Genomic DNA, 22,671 nt, shown 5'->3' with positions numbered 1-22,671 from the left:
ATTGTCAAATGAATGACAGAAGAACCGGCTGAAAGCCTGAAAGGAGGAACACAAATCGAACACTGCACTGCAAACATGATGGACGCGGACGTACTTGGAACCAGTCATGACTACAAATACAACGGACGAAGAATGCTAGGTAAGGAGTACTGATTTAGCTAATCTATCGCTAATCTACGAATGAGGCAAATTGCAACGCTTGTTTTTAACGTTTGTTGTAGATAGCTAGCTCCTAGCTCCTCAAACGAACCTACTCGTGATTCAAGTCCCACGTGTGATAAAATATGTCGGGGATTAGACCACCTATGTTTTCATAATATTGTATGCAGGTATTAATCAATCCTGGGCCCTGGGTGGAGTTTAAGGGCAGAAGGCAGGGTATCACCCCAAAACGATAAATTTACTCTTTGATCATTCAAATGACATAACGGTATTCGTAGAGATGTTTCAGCTACTGCTGTCATTATGGTTCAAATTGACTTGAGCATACGTTAACGTATCGACGAAAAGCTGCAACAGCCAACAGGGATTGTCTACTCTTTCAAGGTTCATTCAAGTTCGAATGAATTTAATGACAGGGCTGTGTATAGTTAGCGGTATGCTTGAACGCCGATGATGTTAATCGATTTGATTGACGAGTGAGTCTCGGTTACACAGCATTTACGAGTTCATCCAGCAATATTTTGCGCACATGTTATCTTCTTCCTAATATCTGAAGGTCGTGCCTCTGACTCCCTCTCTGAGCTGAAAGCAACCCTCAACAGCAGCCCAAGGAGACCCACCTCCAGAGGGAGCCAACAGAGTCTGCCGTCCAGCCCCAGGCGAAGCTCTTCTCACTACACCAAACACTCCAGGAGGAGTAGAGCCGATCTCGACATGGACAGCTCCCACCTGCACAGCTCCAGGTTCAGTAACCTTCCATCAGCTCTTACTCAGTCAGAATTGTGTGACATCCTTCTTGAGATGTACCAATGCTCAGAATCAATCTTTTGCTTTCGTTTTCTGATTGCCTGATTTGTAACTTTTGTAAACATTTTGTTGTCCCAAACCAAAGTTATTAGCTGAAAAACAAAGGCAGTAATCCAATGCAATCCACAAAATACAATTTGGATTCTTTCTTGCTGTTGTCATAGAAATTTGATGAGTTTTTTTTTCTTCTCCGATGAAGCCTACAAATATGTATATTCGTTGTATCAACATGCCCATTGAAAAACACACAGTCACACAAACATCAAGAGCTTTCGAAGATGGCCCATAGATACTGCATGCTGCGCTAGCAATATGACATGTTTTGTTTCTCCCACGATACATTTGCAGGCTTCATGCAAGTGACCACAGGGCTCTGGAAAACTACAACAACGCAGTGGACAGGCTGAGAACATTGCTCCTAAGTCACACCCACAAACCGAGTCGATCCTCCATGGATCGGTCAACAAGAGGTCATAGGTCATCAGACACTATCTACTCTCAGAGTACTCGGCAGGAGGTGATTATATATCAATACTACAAATACATTATATATAGATTATAAGATACAATCAAGACCTTAAATCAACTCAACTTATCAATGTCATGTAAATGAACCTATCTTACATACATACAAGTACTTGATAACTGTTATATTCAGCTATCCTACCTATATTAATATTATATATTCCTTATATTCAACCTAGCTTACATATAGTGTACATGCAAGTAACTGTTGTATTCAGCTACTGTGCATCATAGTTTATCATAATTATGTAACAATCATAGAATCATTTGTTGCATAGGGTTTAAACCCTTAAAGGTAGGGAATCCCATTTGCATGCCTTAAATGAAGAGTTGTATAAATACAGTGGTATGTTGAAGAGAGTATCATTTTAGAAACTCCCATAAAGTATTGAAAGTGGAAGGTAACATTTAGTACACTTTTAATGACCGTTAGATTTTGAATTGAATTTTTTTTCGGGGCTCACCATAAATTCCAGTACATTACTAGGCTACCTTTGCAGACCCATGCACTGCATGTGTCCATCATGTATATTATGTGAAGAAAGTTCATCAAAACTCACAAACATTTCTATATACATTCATGCCACACACTATATATGTTATTACATCAGCTCTTATACCATTAGATTTGTGTTTATAGATAAAAAATACAGAAGACTGCAACAAAAAGGCTTAAAGGACAAGTTCACCTTCATAAACATAAGGATTGAGAGAATGTAGCAATATTAGTAGAACACATCATTGAAAGTTTGAGGAAAATCGGACAATCCGTTCAAAAGTTATGAATTTTTGAAGTTTTTGTGCAGTGACCGCTGGATGAGAAGACTACTGCAGTGTATGAATAACTTAGATGTCACATGCGTACAACAATACAAGGAAAATATAAAGAGAATTTCACAAAATTTCGTCTTTTGAAAAAAAGTACACATTCCCTTCATTCGTTACCGACAAATGTTATGGGTAATATTATTCCCCCTGCCTTTAGAAAGAGGCAAGTCAAGTGGTCTTTTATTATGCGAAAAAAGTGAAAATATGTTGAATTTTCTTTACATTTTCTTTATACTGTTGTACGCATATGACTCACAAGCTGTAGTAGTCTCCTCATCCAGCGGTTCCAACACAAAAATTTTAAAAATTCATAACTTTTGCATCAATTGTCCAATTTTCCTCAAACTTTCACTGATGTGTTCTACTTATATTGCTGCATTTTCTCAATCCTTATGTTTATGAAGGTGAACCTGTCCTTTAAGTGTGGCTGACACACAGAACTACTGAGTAGTTGAGTTTTGTGCATTATTCAAATTGTAGACAACTGTTGACTTCTGAATTTCTCAGCAGTGGCCTAAACAAGTCCCCTGAGGTTCATATTTAATGTTTTGCTGCATTTTGGGAGGTCTGTAAAAGGGAACCCCTACCTTTAACTAGCTGTTAGGACATACGATTTTGATGTGTGAATGTTCCCTTGGAGTTGTATGGCAACATGAAGACGATGATAAAATCAGATATTTTCATTTGCAGCAAAACTGGCATCTTCACAGAATTGAAACAATGAATGGCATCAAGACTTATAGTCCCGAATTCATGAAGGTTTTACAATTGAAACCATAGCTTAAACTGTGGTTTATGCAAATTTCTTGAGCGCAAATACGATTGACAGATTGCGTGCACCAATAGACGTCCAGTAGCAAACGCGTATTGATATGCGCATGTCAAAGGCACACCTATTTCACGCTTATTTTAGATCATTGTCTAAATTTGTACCATGGTCTAAGTTTAAACCACCTTCGTGAATTCAGGCCATGGAGTTGCATTATCTGCTGAGGAAATGGTATGAAGATATGGCTGATCATGTCATCTTCTTTTATACCCAATATTAGAAGCATGCATTCATTCATGTCTAAGAATGTATATTTTCAAGAGACAAATTGTCATGATCAGTTCCCTTTCTCTCGTGGTCAGGTTCCACTGGCTATGGAGGATGCCTACACGTACCGCCACTCCCCCAGACTGCCCCTCTGGTCCAAGGTTCACACTGAGCCTCAGCCGCAGGAACTCCTGCAGATCATCAACAGTCAGAGTGCCTACATTCAGCAGCTGGAAGGGGAGAATAAATATTGCAAGGTACAGTGCACTCTCGTTGTAACAAAGTCCTTGGGACTGGCAGTTTTAATTCATCATAAAGAAATTTCGTTAAAACCGAACAGTAAAGAATATAAAGATGTATACCGGTAGGTGATAATTTTTGGACCTGAATTTTTACTTAGTTGTAAGAAGAATTTCATTATGACCTTGTCATTCCAATAGGAGTGCAATGTATGCAGCACCCAAATCAGCATAGGTATAAAGAATTTTTCCTTCTCTCTTGAGGTATATGTATTGTGACACAGATTATTTTGTGTCACATTGAGAAACTTGTAAGTAATCATAACTTGAAGAGTGGATTTTTCTTTGACATTGTAGGAGAAACTTGCTGTCTAAACTTGTCATGAATGAGTCCATCTTGTCATCTCATTTGAGCCAGCTGTAAATATTCATGGCATAAATCACTAATGCGATCAGTTTCTATAGCACCTTGTGAGAGTTATGACCTTAGGCAGGTCATTTGAATTTTGCCTTGGGCCAGGACAAGGTAAGAAGGCACTCTTTACAATGTACATTGTATGTGTTTCTCTCCAAGGCTACAGATTATACTATTAAACCCAGTCCATTGACAGAGTGCACCCACAGATACCTGCATGCTGAACTACATATTGGATGCCCTTGTTGTGCAAACAAAATATATTAGCAGTGAATCCAGTAGTGTGAAGGACTGTAAACTGTAAGCCAACAGAGATGGTAGCACACATTGCGAAGGAAGAACTCTCTGGGTTGTCATCCATATTCCTTATGACATAATCATAAAAATAGCGCTGTAACAGATGCTTATATGTTGGGTTCAGAGTCATTTCAAATATTATTTGATTTCAACCAGCAAAATGACACTATTAGATTTTTTGTCTTACCTGGATGAGAAGTTTGATTCATATGCATTGAATAAGCTTTCTGTGGAAAGATATGCTGAGTATAAAATTGCCAATGTCACTTGAACTTTGACCCTATTGTTTGATATACTGTTCTGTCACTACAACATCCTTTAGGAAGAGTTGCATTCCCTCAAGGGCAGGACGGAAGCCATCGTGGCGGAGAATATCAAGCTGAATGAGGAGATGAAAGATGTGATCATCAAGACGGCCCTGGAAGAGAGTCCATTCAGACAGGTATGGGTTAAAAATGGCAGGGCAAACATGGGTTCAGGGGTCATTTGATACCAGTGGGGGAATTCTTCATCGATTACACTATTTCAGTACCGGTACTATTTTGTAGTAAAATAAGACACCTTTCAGCTATTTCTTTTGCTATTTTGTGCTCTTTTGTTTAGTATGTTTAATCAACATTTTGATTTTGAACATCAATATGTGTAGCCACTTACCCTCTTTTAAAGCAAACTGTACAGTCCATAATAAAACTTTGACATTGCAAATGATGTTACATTTTATTATTGCTATATCACCAAATGATTGTTTTTTGTTACTGTGGATGTTAAAATGATTGTTGAAGTATACTTCCATGTAATCTGTAATTGGCCAACATACTGTATAAGCTGTTTTTTTCATGAAGGTTTAATTTATGTTTGCGTTATGCAGAAGGGAACTTAGTCCAGGTTTTCTGTCAAGGAGAGTATTTTTCTGTAATTTGGTATAAAAATTGCATCTAGGAGGAGCAGCAGCCTGCACCGTCCACTGGTAGACCAGGAGATGAAGGCAGACCAGGTGCCAAGGATCAACAAGACAGGAACATGTTTGTCAAGTGGAGTCAGGAGCTGGTGAGCCTCGGGGAGAGAACTCGGTTGCCATGGCAGTTATGGTGATGTTCCCATGCTCTGCTCATCAGCATGTTATGGGATGTAAAATATTTTGATACAAATCTTGAATATTGCTTTTATTGTCCATCTGTAGTTATTTTTACCCGAGAAAGCAGCAATCAATTACATTGAAGGGAAATTCAGAAATACATCTTATCATATTTGTATAGCTTAAAAATAAGAATCTAAGTTATGTGCTTATCACTGAAGTCTAAAATACTAGCAGTATTTTTTGGTTTTTCCTGTCATTCCTTTGACCAGAATGCACTCTGGAATAATGTAGCATGGATTTAAAGACTGTCATGTAGAAAACCCATTTATTGCAGAGCGGCATTATCCAGCAATTAGTCATTAATGGTCAACAAAGTATAATAACTACAATGCTCCTGCTTCATACCAGTTATTGCCACTGAGTGTCAAACTATTTTGTGCCATTTGTAGTCTGCATAACCTTAATTGTATTAGTTCTATCACTGAAGTACTGTAACTTCTCTTGTGTGTCTGTGTTTTAGGAGAGGCTAAAGAAACTGCATGATGTGCGAGTGAGGCGGCTTGAGGAGCAGCTGACTTCTACAAAGTGAGTTCTGGGCTGATCTGGGGGGCATTTCATGAAGCATTCTGTCCGACAAAGTTGTCGGACAAATTTGCTCTCAACCAATCAGATGCAAGGATTTCAGTAGCTTGTAACTGTTTGTCAGAAAAATATCCGACCAAAACGCTTCATGAAATGCCCCCCTGGAATACTCTACGAGCTGAAATTTTTGCGTACAGATATCTTCACGAATTGCTACTGGTCTAACATCTTTGCGTGTTGTTAGGTTGGATGTTGGGAGGGTTTACTGATCATTACTTCACATCTGATAAAATGAATAAGAATGAATAACGGGCGACAACAGTAGCAGAGAATGTTTTACTCTGTGATTCCCTGTTGTGTGTTCTGCATTCGAAATGATTTACCCTTTAAATACTAGCTATGTCTTCAATACAGTATGTAAAAAAAAAAAAAAATTACAGTCAAATTTTCGCATTGATAACACCCAATATGATTAAACTATCTAAATGCTACTTCAGGGTCTTCAAATATAACATCTTAGCTCTATTTTGCAGAAAACCCAATTCAGTTTGGTTAAGCGGTCACAGAGAAATGTGAAAAGTTGTAAAGCATGTCATGAGTCTGATTCTTCCAAGTTTAGCACTTCGATGCTTTTGTGTGTGAATACAAAAGACAGAACTTGGAGGGAAGAGATTCTTGACATCCTCTACAAAATTCTCATTTCTCTTTGACCACTGAAGCAAATCGAATGGGGTTTTCTGTAAGATGTGGCCAATGAGTTATAGTTTCATACCCTGAATTTGTATTTGGATTGCTGCACTATTTTTAAAGATATCATTGCGGAGGGTCCCGTTGTAATTTTTTTTGGGACATACGGTATATCTGACAATTGCATTTTCCATTCACACCAGATCTGAACTGGAGACATATGAGAAGCAGTGCAGTGAGTTGAGGTCCAAGCTCCGAGTGGCCGAGTCGGTCAGTCTGCTGACCAGACAGGACGACGTGGTCAGTGGAGGGCTGTGCGTCCGCTGTGCCCAAGAGGAGGCCGTGATAGCCAACCATGAGACACATCCGCCGGACACAGGCACCTTGCACAGGATCACACAGTCAGTATTAAAATGAGATGATTCCTATTAAATCAACATTTTTCTCCTTTTTTTCTTAATGAAGTGAATGTGAATTAACAATTAAATGCAAGGTCGCTGTATTTATTCAATGGAACCTACAACAAACTAAAATTTTTCCCATTGTGTTTAAGCTGTGAAACTCTGTTTGAACAGTTTGCCCATGTAGTCTCTATCAAGCCCCATACAAACTGCACGAGCAATAACACTATTCCATGCAGGACATGTGCTGTGTATGGTCTCACAGCCAGTATATTAGAGCAATGACTGGTCTCACATACATGAGACCAACATTCTCATGGCTTGGCCGTGACCAGATAAACTAAAACGTGAGGATGTAAATGCAACCTGATGATACCAAACATTGCTAGATACTGATATTTCTCATTTTCAGTTGAGGTAAGATAGCTGTATATTCTCTAGGAAATAGAGTCCTGGTATTGTGACATAATTTTATCATCAAAACGGCAAACAGATGATGTAAGCTCTACAAAATAGAGTTGATCAGTGCACATCCCGAGGTCATCCTTAGAAGTGTGTGGTGGACCTTGTACATGTGGAAAGAAAACAACTATTTTTGCCTTGTTGAACTATTTGTAATACAGAGTTATGTCAGAGGTGATTCTTTGCTCAGAGATCAAGCATTTGACTGTTCAAACTGTTTCAAAGATTGTGCAGCAAGTCAAGAATCTTAATGTATCAAAATACCTGTCTTGCATCAAAACTGTAAAGACACCATAATTTATTTTGTGACATGACTTTGTGTGTTGTGTGGCCTGACGCCAGAGAGCGAGATGACTTGGTGAGTCGGCTGACCGCGAGCCAGGCGGCCAAAGAGGAAGCCAATCTGAGGGAGGCAGAGGCGTACGAACAGGTGCAGCAGAGCATCCAGCTGGTGGAACAGGCTCAGCTAGAGAGGACAGAGGTACTGGGGATAGAAATATATGGAGTAGAAGTCTTTTGCTGAACTCTGCATTGAGATAAAGCTTCTTATATCTATCGTACTTTAAAGCCATATATTTTTGCGGCATAAAATTTTAATGAAATGGAGCCAACAGCATTTTTTTGCGGCATGCAATATTTGCGAAATGCCATCAGTGTTCAGTGCGTAGAGTGTACACAAGAGCTTTCGCATGCATTTTACTGTCACGAAATTCGTGAAATTAAAATGCGCACTAACATTTCTGGTTTTATAGAATGTAAGGCAAGTGCAAATGTGACCGTGCATCACAAAACGAACACAAAGTCGCAGCCCTTGATTTTGCGTGAGGACCTCAAAAAGGCGAAACAGGTCAACCAAGTCAATCTTGACTTTTTCATACTTACTGAAAGAGCTATTCTTTGTCTACATAATTCTTAAGTTTTGGGTCATAAAACGAATTGGAAAGTGTGTTTTCAGCAGTTTTTCTACAACCCTTTTATCGTACAGTATTGCGATTAGGTACGTCTTTAGAGGTCCCTTTTCATTTCTTTAAAATCCTTTGCACACCCTTCACTTTCAACTCTAATAACTTTTGAATAGATAAAGCTACCACCTTGAAAGTTGGCATTTATTACAGACAGAATGTGTTAATTAAGCTTGCTCAAATTCAGTTTAATCTGATAATCCCTTCATTGTTGTTGCTATGGTGGCTTACATTCTGTTTTTGGACCCATTCATCGCTCAGCCAGCACGGTTTCTAAAGATTAAGCGCTTGAATAGACCGTTTACTTCAGAGCCTCTTTTCTCGGTTTACACCTTTCCAGAGTGTGTGCTTTCTTTTCAATTTTTAGATAGGTTAGGAGAGTCCATTTGAATTGACTTATACATCATTTTAAAGCTTAGAATCTGCTCTTTCAAAATCTGCCCTTAACTAAAAATCCATGTCTGGCGACTTTTTGTTTGTTTTGTGATGCAGGGTCACAAATGTGTGTTAGAAATCAAAACATCCTATCTCACAGCTGTTGTTGAATCTGAGAAAAGAGTGCACATGGTTTGTGCACATTGTTTAGGAGGAACTGTCACTCAAGATATTATCTATTCCTAACCTTTGTAAAATTCAATTTGTGGAAAGAGAGTGTGATTTTTAAACTTGGCCAAGTTGAAACACCTTTATAGCCTAGCAATTGTGAATGATATGTGACTTATTGTGGAAGCTAGGCACCTTTGAATCTTCTATGGATAAATGGTGGGACATAAATGCTGTTCATCATCTTCATCATCAATTAATGTGAGCTATGCTTGCAGATATGTGCATTCACTAGTCTAGTGGAACAGTGACCTAATATATTCAGAGTAATGAAATAATCAGGTGTGTGCAGCATGGATATGACAATAAAAAAGCGTTGAATTTTCTGTACTTGAGCGTTTCATCATCCTATTTACCTTTCTTTATGTTCCAATGGGCCTCTCTTGGATCTCTGTGAATATACAGTGATAATGAACAAATAGTTTCATACATGTTTATTTATGTGTTTGATTGATTTTTTTGTCTCGCCCACCAGAGGTGAAGGCGAGACTAAGGGATCCAAATGGCGTCCGTCCGTCGTCCGTCCGTCGTCCGTTGTCCGTCGTCCGTCACAAATGTTAAAGTTTACCTGCAAGACTCTCTTATGATGCATAACTTGGCAACTAGTACAGCAATGGCAGCCACACTTGGGTGATAGAAGCACTAGGGGTATCTTCATGTTATGGTGTTGTCGGAGGTCATGTGATGATGTCAAAGGTCATTTGAGGTCATATATTAAAGGGACACAGTCCTCACGAAATTTAAAAAAATATGTTGTTGTTGGTACCTCCAATGAACTACTTTCACCAAAAACAAACTTTAAAATCACCAAATAAGCTCGTACATTTTGGTTGAAAAAGTGTGACTCTGCATGGTGAATATGCTAATGAGCAAGTCTTGGCGGAGAGTCATACGTCGTCGATGCACAACTCTTCCCAGCCGTGTTCTGCTCGTTATCCGTACGCTCCCTAGTTTACCCGGATGCATGAAGACGTCGGTGGCTACTCCGACTCGTATTTGACATTGTTTCTACGTTGTGTGTGTGTGTGTGTGTGTGTGTTTGTGTGTGTGTGTATGTATTGTGTATTATATTCGCACGTGTGGACGGTACAACTAGATGATAGATCTACGGTAGATACGCGTACGCACCCCGTACGCGGTTTGCCCTTCGCACTTTTCCAGTCTCAAGCGCAGCTGCAGCCCTACCTGTCGCCGCTCATGCATGTTCTATATAGTACGTACAGAGTGTACATATTTGTAGGTAGAAACGATTCTACACAGGCCTGCTAGTACACTACAGGGGCGACCGCATTCAGCGTCGTCTGGTCAGGCTATCTTACATCAGTAGTTTTGCTCGAATCGTGCAGAAAATTTCCCAGGAAAATCCTTTTTTTCGTCCCAGACCAACAAAAGTATCGTGAAAGGTGAGCTGTATGGCTGGGAAATATCGGTACAACGATGCCGAACATAAGAAACTTAGGGCCTACAAAATCTCGAAATCGTGTTGTGACCTACCTCACATACCTGTACGTGGACAATTTGTGAAGCGATGTTTTTACGTGGACCGGCAGGCTGTGGCCCTCGGTTATAAACCGAGAAAACTCCTGAAACCAGATGCAATCCTGACCATTTGCTCACATGAGTTATAAAACAGAAACACCTCGAGCATCGACTTCGAAGAGAACCGAGGGAAAAAACCTTGAGAGGTAAGGAAAGTGGCTAGCTATGTTTAATTTACCGTGGGCCTGCAGCCGGGGTTGGACTGCAGTACAGTGCCACTGAGCTAGCTGCTGCCAGTGCCGACTGGACATGCACGGCAAAGTGGAGCGAAATCATATCCCTACGACCCCCTGTGTTTATCCTTCCCGGCTCACGTCATATTTTTTTTTTTCGAGGAAAGGCGATTATCTGACTACTTGCAGAAATATTGAGATACAAACAATATTTTCTTAAGAATTCGACTCTCTCATGCACAGGTTATCTTCGGTTTGAATGCCAAAATTGACTGGACGGAGTCGAGTGTACTGTGTATGTATATATACATTGGTATGGTAAGGATTTGCGCGCGAGAGTGGTTTCTACGCTAAGAAGTATGCAACACGGACGGAAGCTAGAAAACGACCGTGCCTATTTGATGTCAAGTTCATGGTATATTTGGTTTAAAAATACATATAAATTATGTTTACAATATTAATTTTTCGTAAATTATATATATCTAAGCTTGCAATATTTTGTTTGAAATTATAAAACCACAAACTTTCACATTATATGATAAAATTGCAACTAATCATTTGAACACTTAAATTGGTTTTTAGAGGCACGGCTGTCAACTTGGTGAGTAGGGCATGCACTACGTAGCATCTTTTTGCCGGCTCTTTCACGATCGCTTGCAGGAATTATTTTTCAAAAATCGCGTACGGAGACAATTTTTGATGTCCAAGCGTATAAATTGGTGAAAGTTTATATTTTTTACTCTTCTTAATTATCAGTACAGTGAAAATCTCAGGACTGCTTCCCTTTAAAGAGTATGTGCAAGACTCTCTTTTCTATGTTAAAGTTTACCTGCAAGACTCTCTTTTGACAAATAACTTCACATGAGTTGCTTGGATTACAACCTAACTTGGGTCATAGATGCACTGGGGGTACCTTCATGTTATGGTGCCGTTGGAGGTCACAGGATAAGGTCAAAGGTCATTTGAGGTCATATGTTAAAGTTTACTTGCAAGACTCTCTTATCACACGTAACTCGACACATGTTGCTACAATGGCAATCAAACTTGGGTGATGGATGCACTGGGGGTACCTTCATGTTATGGTGCCGTAAGAGGTCACATGATAAGGTCATTTGAGGTCATACGTTAAAGTTTACTTGCAAGACTCTCTTTTCACACGTAACTCAGCACATGTTGCTACAATGGCAATCAAACTTGGGTGATGGTAGATGTCTCTTGGGAAGTTGAAGGTAACCACAAGGTCAAAGGTTACAGACGGGGATCAACGAACTTTTAGGGCCCAATATTAAGTTTTTAGGGCGCATTTCGTTTATGGCTCATAACTTTTGATCCCTTTGTCCGTTTGTGACCAAACTTGGATGGAAGATGTCGCTTGGGGAGGTGAAGGTCGTCACAAGGTCAAAGGTCACAGACAGGGGTCAGCAAACTTTTAGGGTTCAATGTTATGTTTTTAGGGCGCGTTTTGATTGTGGCTCATAACTTTTGATCCCTATGTCCGTTTGTGACCAAACTTGGACGGTAGATGTCCCTTAGGGAGTCAAAGGTCATCACAAGGTCAAATGTCACAGAAAGGGGTCAACAAATTTTTAGGGCCCAATGTTAAGTTTTTATGGCGCGTTTCGATTATGGCTCATTACTTTTGATTACCTTTTTCCGTTTGTGACCAAACTTGGATGGTAAATGTCCTTTAGGGTGTAGGAAGGTCACCACAAGGTCAAAGGTCATAAGCAGGTCAATTAACTTCTGGGAGTTATAAAAAATATTAATTCCTTGTACGCGAATGGGCGAGACACAATTTGGCGATTGCCTTTTTTTGGGGGGGGGTAGTTGTATCGGGGAAAAATATGGTATTTGAAAAGAAATTGATTTGATTTGATTTGAACGAGGAGCCTATACTTGTACTCGTAGGCTTCAATAAAATCAACCACTGTATTTTGTGTTTCATATTGAATCACAGGTATACATAGCTTTAGAGATATTTTACTTCACTGTGTAGTTATCATGTTTGCACTCAGGCCCTGGTGCAGAGAGAGCAAGCCAAGGAGGACATCGTTCGGATGCAAGGGAGGATGGCAGAACTGGTTGCCGAGCAACAAGAGAAGCTGAAGATGGAGCGAGAAGCGACGAGGAGAGAAAATGAAGAGGAGATCACACAACTCAATCAGAGAGTGAGCACAAACCATTTCTAAGATGAGAACTGGAAGGGCGCTATCAGGTTCTAAGATTTTAGTGTAAATAAAAACAAAACAAAAATCCATTTTCATGAAAGAATACATATATTTAATCAAAAGGGGTAGATTGATAACCATTGTTCCAAATAAAGGGTAAAAATAGTGCCCTTGTGGTTTTGATTTTTAATATTTTACTGAAAATTTACTGAAAATGATTTAAAATGGACACCATAATGTAGAGGAGATCAAGCTTTACAACATGATATCAATAACTCAATATTGCCCAAAATTGCGATAAGGCCCTTCTGGTTCTCACCAGAGAATACTAGCTTTGAGTTGTTCAGCCATTCTTTCAACTCTTCTGATTTTATTTTATGATACAAAACTGGAAGAACTATTTCATCACAGTGGTGATTGATTTGAATGTCAGATTTAGAATATATGCCAAGTAAAGAAAGAAAAAGAGAAATGTTGGAAAATGAGTTTTACGTTCACTTATTGCAGTGAAAGCCTTTCAATTTATATGCTGTTATGGTCTGTTAGCCTTATTTTTTGTTTGTGTAAGAAAGCCAGTCTAACTGAACTGCGGGTCTCTTACTCTGGGGGGCATTTCATGAAGCATTTTGGTCAGATATCTTTCTGACAAACTGTTATAAGCTACTGAAATCCTTGAATCTGATTGGCTGAGGGCAAATTTGTCAGACAAATTTGTCAGACAAAACGCTTCATGAAGTGCCCTCGGTGTCAGTACAACAAAATGTGGTTAAGTATTTGAGATGTAAGAAGTGATTAATTCTATTAAAACCATGAAAATGAATGTCTGATGCATCATGTTTCCCATAGTGAGTGTTTCATCGTATTACATAGACCATGTGAAGTTAGATTTAAATGTACTTTTCATTGTGCATGTGCTGTCTCATGCGAAGTTGGAAAAACTGACGGAGGAGCTGGCAGCAGTCTCGCACCAGCTGGACAAAGTGACCAGAGAGAAAGTGGACATCCAGTCAGAGCTCGACAAGGCCAGGATGGAGATAATGCAGCACGAGGTCACCATCACCAAGGTAACGACATTGTGTAAGCAATGAAAGGGAGAGAGGTCAATCGTCCATGCAGATGCCATAATCATTCAAACTCTATCTCCATCTACTCTTGAATTTTTCATTCAGTCATGAAATGAAAATGAGTACAGGACCAATTAATGAGAACATGTGTAATATTACAATAACGTATGTGCATCTTGAACTGTTTTCATTTTCAGTGTTCTATTTGTACCTAGCTTTGATGTACTTGATCGTAACTGTTCTTGACCATCTTTCTTCCTTTGTTCAAAGTATCATTTTATTTTTCTGCACTATATGCTGAAGTTTATTCTGTTCTATGTAGTTCATTCTTCAATTTAATTGTGAGATTGATGTATATTTCATTTTACAATTTACATTACACTATGGCAATCGTAAAATATCCTGAATGCGTTTTTCTGTCTTTCAGTACAAATCTGCTATCACCCCCACCCTGGTCAAAAAAAAAGAAAAAAAAAGAAAAAGAAAATAGAAAGTACCTGGTCAGCTAGTGCATAATTTGTGAAGCCAGCTGTATGCCTTTAAACCAGATAAAATTAAGTGATTTGGCCAAAATCTTTCCGAGCAAATAAAAGCTACATTGTACTATCCAGAAATCATTACCTGTTACTTCCGGCCTTATTGGTTGCCAGGTATCTGAAGATAATCGGATGTCAACGACCACCGCCAAGGTTCAGCGAGACGAGGCGATGAGGCAGCTTGAGAGACTCAGGGCGAACATGGAGATGGAACTCCGAAACACAAAACAAGTAGAAAACTCTATTTTCCTCCTCATTAGGTCACACAAATTTGGCATCACACCAATATGTATACATTTTCTTTAAAGATTAGATGTAATGTAGAAATGGAAATCCAATACAGATCCCGTTATTTCAAGGTTGTGATTGTAAGATTTTTAAATCTGTGTTACAAGTCATATTTTGCAGTGAATTACAAGGATCATATATTAGTTCATAGTACTGTTGTATGTTTGTAGTTGAATGTTGGTATCTCTACTTTATCCAAAGTCATTTGTGCTATACATTGCTTCATATTGCTTCCTACGAGCTGGACACTGACTTGAATTGTTTTCTGAATTATCTCAGTGAATCTTAAAGGTGGGCATATTTTTTTGAGCTAATGTAGATGAACATGCAGGCAACGTAAGGGATGGGATACTTTTTTATGCAGCATGATGAGACTAAGGGTATGCAAGTACCAAAATCTACCAAGATCTGTGATGACATTTCAAAGCATACTAAGGAATTGCCATGAAATGCATCACCAAGAAGAAAATCTCAATGCCGCCTTGTCATAGGACAACTCTCGGCTCAAGAACGAGCTGCTCGATGTGAAGAGACGACTGGAGCAGGCGGAGAAGGATGCCACCACATCCAGAGAGGAAAGCATCAGACTGGTGGAAAAACTCAACACTGTGGAGAGGGAGGTGAGTAGTCTGGTCGCTTTATAGTGAAATTTCCATGAAAAATGAGAAAATTTACAACAGATCTGAACCTCCTTTTTGTTACTAAACTTCCTCAGATACATAAATACAGTGTTACTTTCACAACACGAAGCTATCGCGAATGGGAGCCGACGGCTTTTTTTTCGCGGCATGAAACTTCCGTGAGCTGCCAGTGGCATTCAATGATTGTGTAGAATCGCACGCATTTTGGTAGAATTTCATGTGTGCGAAAATTCCTAGAAAATGAAATTCAGCATTTATACCATAAGAATAAAAAATTCCAGAGGGCTCCTACTCTAATATCAATGAGTAGGTCCTGAGGGATCATCTCTCCAAATTTGGTGCTTTTATCCGCCCTGTAACGGTAATCTCAAAATTTAACGTTAAACGACCTGACTAGAGGGACCAGGGAGCTGGTAGCACTCAAGTATTCTTGTATATTCAAGCATTCCTTGACTTATTTGTTCAATCAGTCTTGTATAGCATCACAATAAATATATGTTGTGATACAAAAAAGTTACCAGAATCACCAAATCAGAATGAAATGCTGGTATGTATGACAATACAAACCAGAATATCTAATTACACCACAATGGCTGTGTTACCTCATGTAGGCATATTTGTAGTATTTCAGAATCAATGAAAGCACTGAATGACAAGCTAAATCTCAGAGTCTTGATTTCCAACCTTTAATTTTCAAAATATTTGGAGAAATATAAGCTCCACTTATCAATTTTTGTATTTATGGATGATAGGCAGTACCTCAATAATCAGAAGGTTATTTCAACATCAGTACATATCACTACTACACTGTGTCTTAGGCCAGCATCCTTCGCATCTCCCACGAAAGCGTTGACAAGGGCAACCGTGATGCCATCCGGATGTTGCGCCACCGGGCAGAGCAGAAGGAGCAGGAACTGAAGCAAACCATACACAACATGGAGAATAAGCATGGTAAACTTTTCTCTATTTTCGCATGTCCCAGCAATGTAGCAGTCAAGAGTCAGGACAAGATATGTGTTTACTTTCTCAAGAACTATATGTCGGTACAGTAGCCTGGGGAAAGCTATTTGGTCATAGCTTATTGTAGAAAATGAGGGGAATCAGCATAATTATCATGATAAATTTTAAGGTGAGTTGTATGCTGTTTACAACATGACATTGATTAGATTGATGACTGATGATCGAGATCCCCAGTTCCCTAAGAAGCAAGTGGCTTTATGCACTGTACTTGCTTACAATGGAAGGCCTGTGTGGATGTGGGACAGTCATTTACACACTAATGTATATTAAAGGTATGTATCGCCACCCTGCTCCAATTAGAGAAACAGCAAATTGTGAATATCAAAGCACTTTTGTGTCCCATTTCTTGATGTACAGCAACAACAACAACAACAACAAGATTGAATGACTGACTAAGAATATTCACAGAATTTTTCTAATCATGACATTGTGGCTGTTGAACTGATAACTGGAATCTCAAAAGTAGTAATTACCTTATACAGCCGAGGCGCCCATGTCTTATTAGATGATGTTAGCTCCTAAATTTCTTCCACACCCCATTCCAACTTTTTTTTACCTCTCCTTATGCTTCCGTACCCTTCCCATCCCTATCCTTCCCTACCGCAAACTTCTCTACACTGCCCTACTGTCTCCTACCTCACCGCTCCCTACCTCACCTGTGATTCCACCCCATACCCCCTTCTCCCCTATCCCCCCCCCCCCCCCCCCCATTCCCTGCCCTTTCTTGCATACAGCCCTTACGGTCAATGAGCTTGAGAATATGCTGTCTGACCAGCAGTCTCTCATCAACAAGCTGAGGGAAGAGGTGCGGGTGCTCACTGACCAGCTGGAGAGCGGGACCACCAGATACAGGTCAGAGGCTGTCCCTAAAGTTGTCACTTCAAGTCGAGCCAGGACTTTCCCTTTTGATTTCTGGCAGCCTGAAATCCTACCTTGTTATGCAAGATTACATGTACAGTGATGATAGCTCTTCGTATTGACTGTAACGCATGTTTCAATGAATGACTCTTATTCAATCGAAGACCGGTCATTTCTTTTGTGTCAAGTACCAGTGGCGGATCCAGAGGGGGGGCGCAACTGGCGCACGCCCCCCCCCTTTAATTTTCGTTAAAAACAAAGAAAATAAAAAGAAAAAAACTGAAATGAAACCCGGAAGTGGCACCAGAAATATTAGTCACGCCCCCCCTTTACAGAATTCCTGGATCCGCCCCTGAGTACTGGTATGTTTGTATGCTTCTTATCAAAGGATTTGTCAGGGGTGTACTGTATAGGAATACTGTTTCTTTTTGTTTTTATTCATTTTTTATATTTAGTAGGAGAGTAATTCACTTTTGATAAATGTGGCTTTCTAAACATTTCAAGTGTTTAAGCTGTGCTTCAGGAGTACTTGTCCATACCCAAAGATGTGATCATTGACAGTAACAGAATGACACAATGCCTTTTTGCCTCACAAATCATGGAAATTAAGAGCCATGATATTACATACAGGGGGGTGTTTCATAAAGCTGTTCGTAAAGTTACGAATGACATACGAGCGACTGGTGATCAGTTCTTTTGCTGAATTGTGGAAATTCTGATGAGTATAGCACATCAGAACTGATCATCAGTCGCTCGTATGTTGTTCGTAACTTTACGAACAGCTTTATGAAACACCCCCCTGGTCACTTATGGTGTGTGATGTCACAATTTCAGGTCTGAGCTGCGCCAGCTGAAGCAGACCAATGCTGAGCTCTTGGCCCGGTCGGAGCGCCTCTCCCACCAGCATGCCGACATGGAGAACCAGTGTGTGGAGCACGGCCGGCTGCATCACAGGATGAAGGCACGCCTACATCAGATGGAGGAGCAGAACAACAAGAACGCCAAACAGGTGCAGAAATTTGTTCTCCGCACAACCATTTGCCTTTCATGAAATTATAAAATGGTTGCCATTTCCGTACTGTATTTAAGAATTGGTGTAGACCGCCTGCATTGATGTCGGAAGTGTTCTATAACACAAATAGTGTTTGGTCTTTACTCGTGCGCTGGGACAAGATTTCAAACTCTGGAAAGATGAGGCATGCTATTCAACTCAGCTTTGCATCATTGAAGTTTTTACTACTGCACTCGTGGCCATTCACTATATGTATGATACTGAATGTTAAGGTTGAATTTTTCACAGCAGTATTCATATTTGTGACGACAAATTACGATACACTTTTTATGGCATCACTTCACGCATTGTAATGTGGATCAATTTTGTCTGACTGACAGATTTACGAGCTTCTACAGAAGCAGACGAGTCTGATGCAGGAGAGGCAGGTATTGAGCAAGGAGGTGGAATTCCTGCGGGGCCAGTCGAGATCCAAGTCCCCCTTGGACCTGGACCACGGGGACAAGGCCTGGATGAATGGAGACCTAGACGGACTGACCGCAAGGGGGTCCATGTCTCGTGGAAGTGACCTGATTCCAAACAAAGACCTGGAAAGATAGAAGAGCAAGAGAAGAGAGTACTTTTCTAGATGTTTGTAAGATCTTCTACGGAACTCTAAATTTCCGTAACCCGTTAAGGACGAGTCCCAAGTATACTTTGGCAAGTGTGTGTGGGAAATGAGTGTTGAAACAAAATCAGCCCATCCTCAATGGGTTAAAGCCCCACTTGCCTTCGGAAACATGGATGGTCCAATAGAATTTGCTGCCCGCCGGGGGCATTCAAACACCATGAATAGCGCCCATCAGCCATGTGTCAGCGATTACATACATCAAAAATGCACACGCTCATCGCTAACGGTTGACTCCAGTCAAAATTCTTTGGCTGTGTGGTGTACTTACACAGATACTAGTGATAAAGCTGTATGCAATTCTTTATGTGGGATTCTTGAATATATCCAAATCGAGCCCGCCTTCCCACTACATTAATATCCAGGCTATGGGGTCTTTTACAGTCATTACCTCAGAGCTATGCAGTTTTAATTGGCTTATGTGATGTGATACAAAATATCTCACCTTTATCTTTTTATGCACTCAAAAAAGCATATGAGCTTCATTAAGATGTTCATAGATTTATGCATTATTTTTTAAAGACAGGAGTGTACTTTTTCGAACAAAAAGATACCAATTGAGTGTGAAATGAATGGATTATATACCCATATTTGAGTTTGATATATATGAGAGCTCTGTTTTTGGTACATTTTAAAAATCATTGTACAATGCATTAGGCTTTCTTAAAAGGCTATTCACATATTTTTATCTGACACTATGTCTATGTCTAAAATATTTGAGTTTGTTTGTTAGCCAATCCAAAGCTGGTTTAAACAAAATAGTCGACTAACCATTTCCGGTGCCTTTAGTGACAATCTTGTCATTAAGTGGCCTTTTTTCGTATTAAATTGTAAGAGAGCTGGATTATAAGCTGGTTATTGAATGCTGCATTTCTCAACCCTTTTCAAGCTGAGGCCCTCTTTGGCTCCTACAAATTTTTGTGAGGGTCTAGTAAGATTATGTACAGTATTTCATATAACAAGAGAATATGACAGTTCATGGATATTTATTTGACATAATTTCTAAAGATCTGCACCAGCAAATTGATGTTTGATTAACTTTAATGGTTTCCAAACATTCACAAACTAAATTTCAGTACTCTGTACTTTTATTGTGACTGTAGAGTTCTGTTATTGTAGGTCTGTTGTGTCGTAAATATTAATAATGACAGGGCCCTTATTTTATACAGTGCTGACACAAAAGAAGACCTTCCAATTAAATAAGACCCTAGTATCATCGGTGTTTGTTTTAAAAAAATTGCAGATGTTGTATTAAACAGTTAACTTCTATTTTAAAGACTTCTGAAAGAATCACCCTCTTTTCTTGATGACACGTACCGTAATTAATGTTGATGTAAGCCAAGAATTTCCCAAGAATATGAAAATTATGTATTCCGTCCATTGTTTTCCTCATTGAGGCTCAGTGCGAAGTTCAGGTGAAACTGGAAGTTTTACAGGTAACATTCCTATTCATGAACATGTCAACAGTAATATATTAATTTATCTACCTTTTGTTCAGAATTTATGTGTATTTTATTTATTATATGTATTTTTGATCTTGATATGACAACATTTTGAAATAAATAGACATTAAGACGTCATTTTGGTGTTACTGTAGTTTTCTGTGCTGAATAATGGGGTTTCATGACATTTGCTCCTACTATTGCTCCTCTGAAATGTCTGCATGCTAAGTAAAACATAAAACCTACCCACAAACATAACCCTAATACTAATTCTCACTTGAAACGAAATAATGTATAAGTCCTTGGAGAAAATAAGACTGGAGCAATAATTGTCACAGGAGCACATTTCGTGTCACCATGTTATCGACAGATCATGGCCAAACACATGCAATAATGTGGCATCAACTGTGTGTGTGTACAGTATATGCTTCATTGTGTACAAACCAGTGCACTGTGTACTGTATGTGTGTGGTATATAAACACCTGTACTTGGTATGTAGACTCACAAACTTTTCAACAACAGAAACAGCAGCAGCCACATCAACAACAAACAACGACGACAACATAAACAACAACAAGTCTTTAAAAAATGAATAAAAATGATTGTCTAAACAACAGAACCAAAGAGAGAGATATTATTCTTGAAGTAATCCTTACTGTAATTTACAAGGTCCTGTTTATGTTTGGGAGCAGTGATTAAAAAAAAGATTGCCAAGATATCACATTTGATGCATATGTGTAGGTCAGTTGTATCACAAAACATCGCACCATATAAATTTTTTTGCAATATAGCTTAAAATATAAGGAGATATCACCATTTTTCTCAATAAACCATAAGTGTAGATGGTTTATTCTGGAAACATTTTTATTAGAAGATTGTGAAACTGATGTTGAGTACAATACCTTAATTATGCAAATTCAGTCAGATGGTGATGATGTCATCGTCTCTTGAGTCTCCCATTGGCCTGTGCACAAGTCTGCACCATGTTTGCCTTTTTGAATGCAAGTCAAAAAGACAAATTATCATTTGATTTGATCGGAGAATTATATGCCGTGATGTTATTGTCTCATTTGCATAATATGATTCTTACTTATTTTGCTGTTTCTTCAAAACATGTGAAATGTCAAATTTTCAAAACTTCTTTTATCTTAATGAACCAATACCATGCTTGTTTGATTTAACTTGGTATAGTTTAGTCAAAGTTGCTGGAGTAGCGTCGTGTATAGGTCCTATGTCCTGGGTAAAGAACATCGGTAGCAACGGTGACGACAAACAAGTGATCCTTTGTGTAATGCTATAATGTTCAATCACCCCCCCCCCCCCCCCAAAAAAAAAGTTTAATACGTAGCATTGCATTTAACTAACAGAAAAGAAGAGGTTTTGTAAAAGTCAACCGAAAAGGGGGCAAGAAATGGACTTTTGATAACATGTTGTACATGTATTTCGCATGTTTTCTCTACATGGATGTTAGTAGCAAGTTCATATGAATATTAGATTGCAAGAGGTGGATCCACCTTTTTGCTGGGGGTGGGGTTCACCCGATGATGATGGGTCATGACAAGCAAAACAAAAAAAAATCTTCACATATTTTAGCCGCCGCGTCTCTTCCTAAATATGTTAACAACCAAAAAACAACCAAAAAACAAACAACAAATAAACAAAAAGCATGGGGAGGGGGGAGGTTAAGCCCTTACACCCCTGTAGATCCACCATTGACACGATGATGATGTCATACTCACGAAATTCACTGTACTAGTATTCTGTGTTTTTATCTCGCCTGCGTAGCGGAAGAATGACATATAGGCGTCACTTTTCCGTTGTCGTCGGGGGAGGGGGTGGCGTCGTCAAAAATTTGGATTTCTCTATTTTTTTCCACAGCGTTGAGCTATGACCACCAAACTCCCCCACCACAGGTACATTATCTAAAAATGCTGGTCAAGTTCGATCGGTGAAGTTCGACAAGGTCAAAGGTTAAAAGGTCATTGAACTTACTTTGAAAAACACTATGCTCATACATTGTATATACTATAGTATGAAGGCGAGATATAGCGCTTGGCGTTTGCCTTTTTTTTTACATGACTTCGAAAAAAAAAAAACAACTGACATCCTTCGCGTGAAATTACCGAGAGATAATGTAAATTTGAGGATAAGAGGTTGTAGTTGCTAAAGTATTGCCCA

At 39.3% G+C, this 22,671-nt stretch overlaps 1 protein-coding gene across 1 annotated transcript; it reads left to right on the top strand.

Moving 5' to 3' along the window:
• Positions 1–75: 75 nt before the first annotated feature.
• Positions 76–18,992, top strand: LOC139737359 (serologically defined colon cancer antigen 8 homolog). Its single transcript, XM_071648039.1, has 17 exons — positions 76–139; positions 719–905; positions 1,318–1,486; positions 3,454–3,615; positions 4,632–4,751; positions 5,249–5,356; positions 5,908–5,972; positions 6,860–7,057; positions 7,862–8,000; positions 12,812–12,964; positions 13,894–14,028; positions 14,679–14,795; positions 15,344–15,472; positions 16,312–16,444; positions 17,248–17,365; positions 18,206–18,380; positions 18,764–18,992. Exons 1-17 carry the CDS (start codon positions 76–78, stop codon positions 18,980–18,982), a joined length of 2,391 nt encoding a protein of 796 aa, XP_071504140.1. The 3' UTR covers positions 18,983–18,992.
• The last annotated feature ends 3,679 nt before the right edge of the window (positions 18,993–22,671 follow it).

The sequence above is a fragment of the Diadema antillarum genome, unplaced genomic scaffold (assembly GCF_040938485.1).
Source record: "Diadema antillarum isolate AM-2024a unplaced genomic scaffold, OU_Dant_1.0 scf00000029, whole genome shotgun sequence".
Classification (NCBI taxonomy): domain Eukaryota; kingdom Metazoa; phylum Echinodermata; class Echinoidea; order Diadematoida; family Diadematidae; genus Diadema; species Diadema antillarum.
This window is presented reverse-complemented; position numbering and strand designations above follow the sequence as displayed.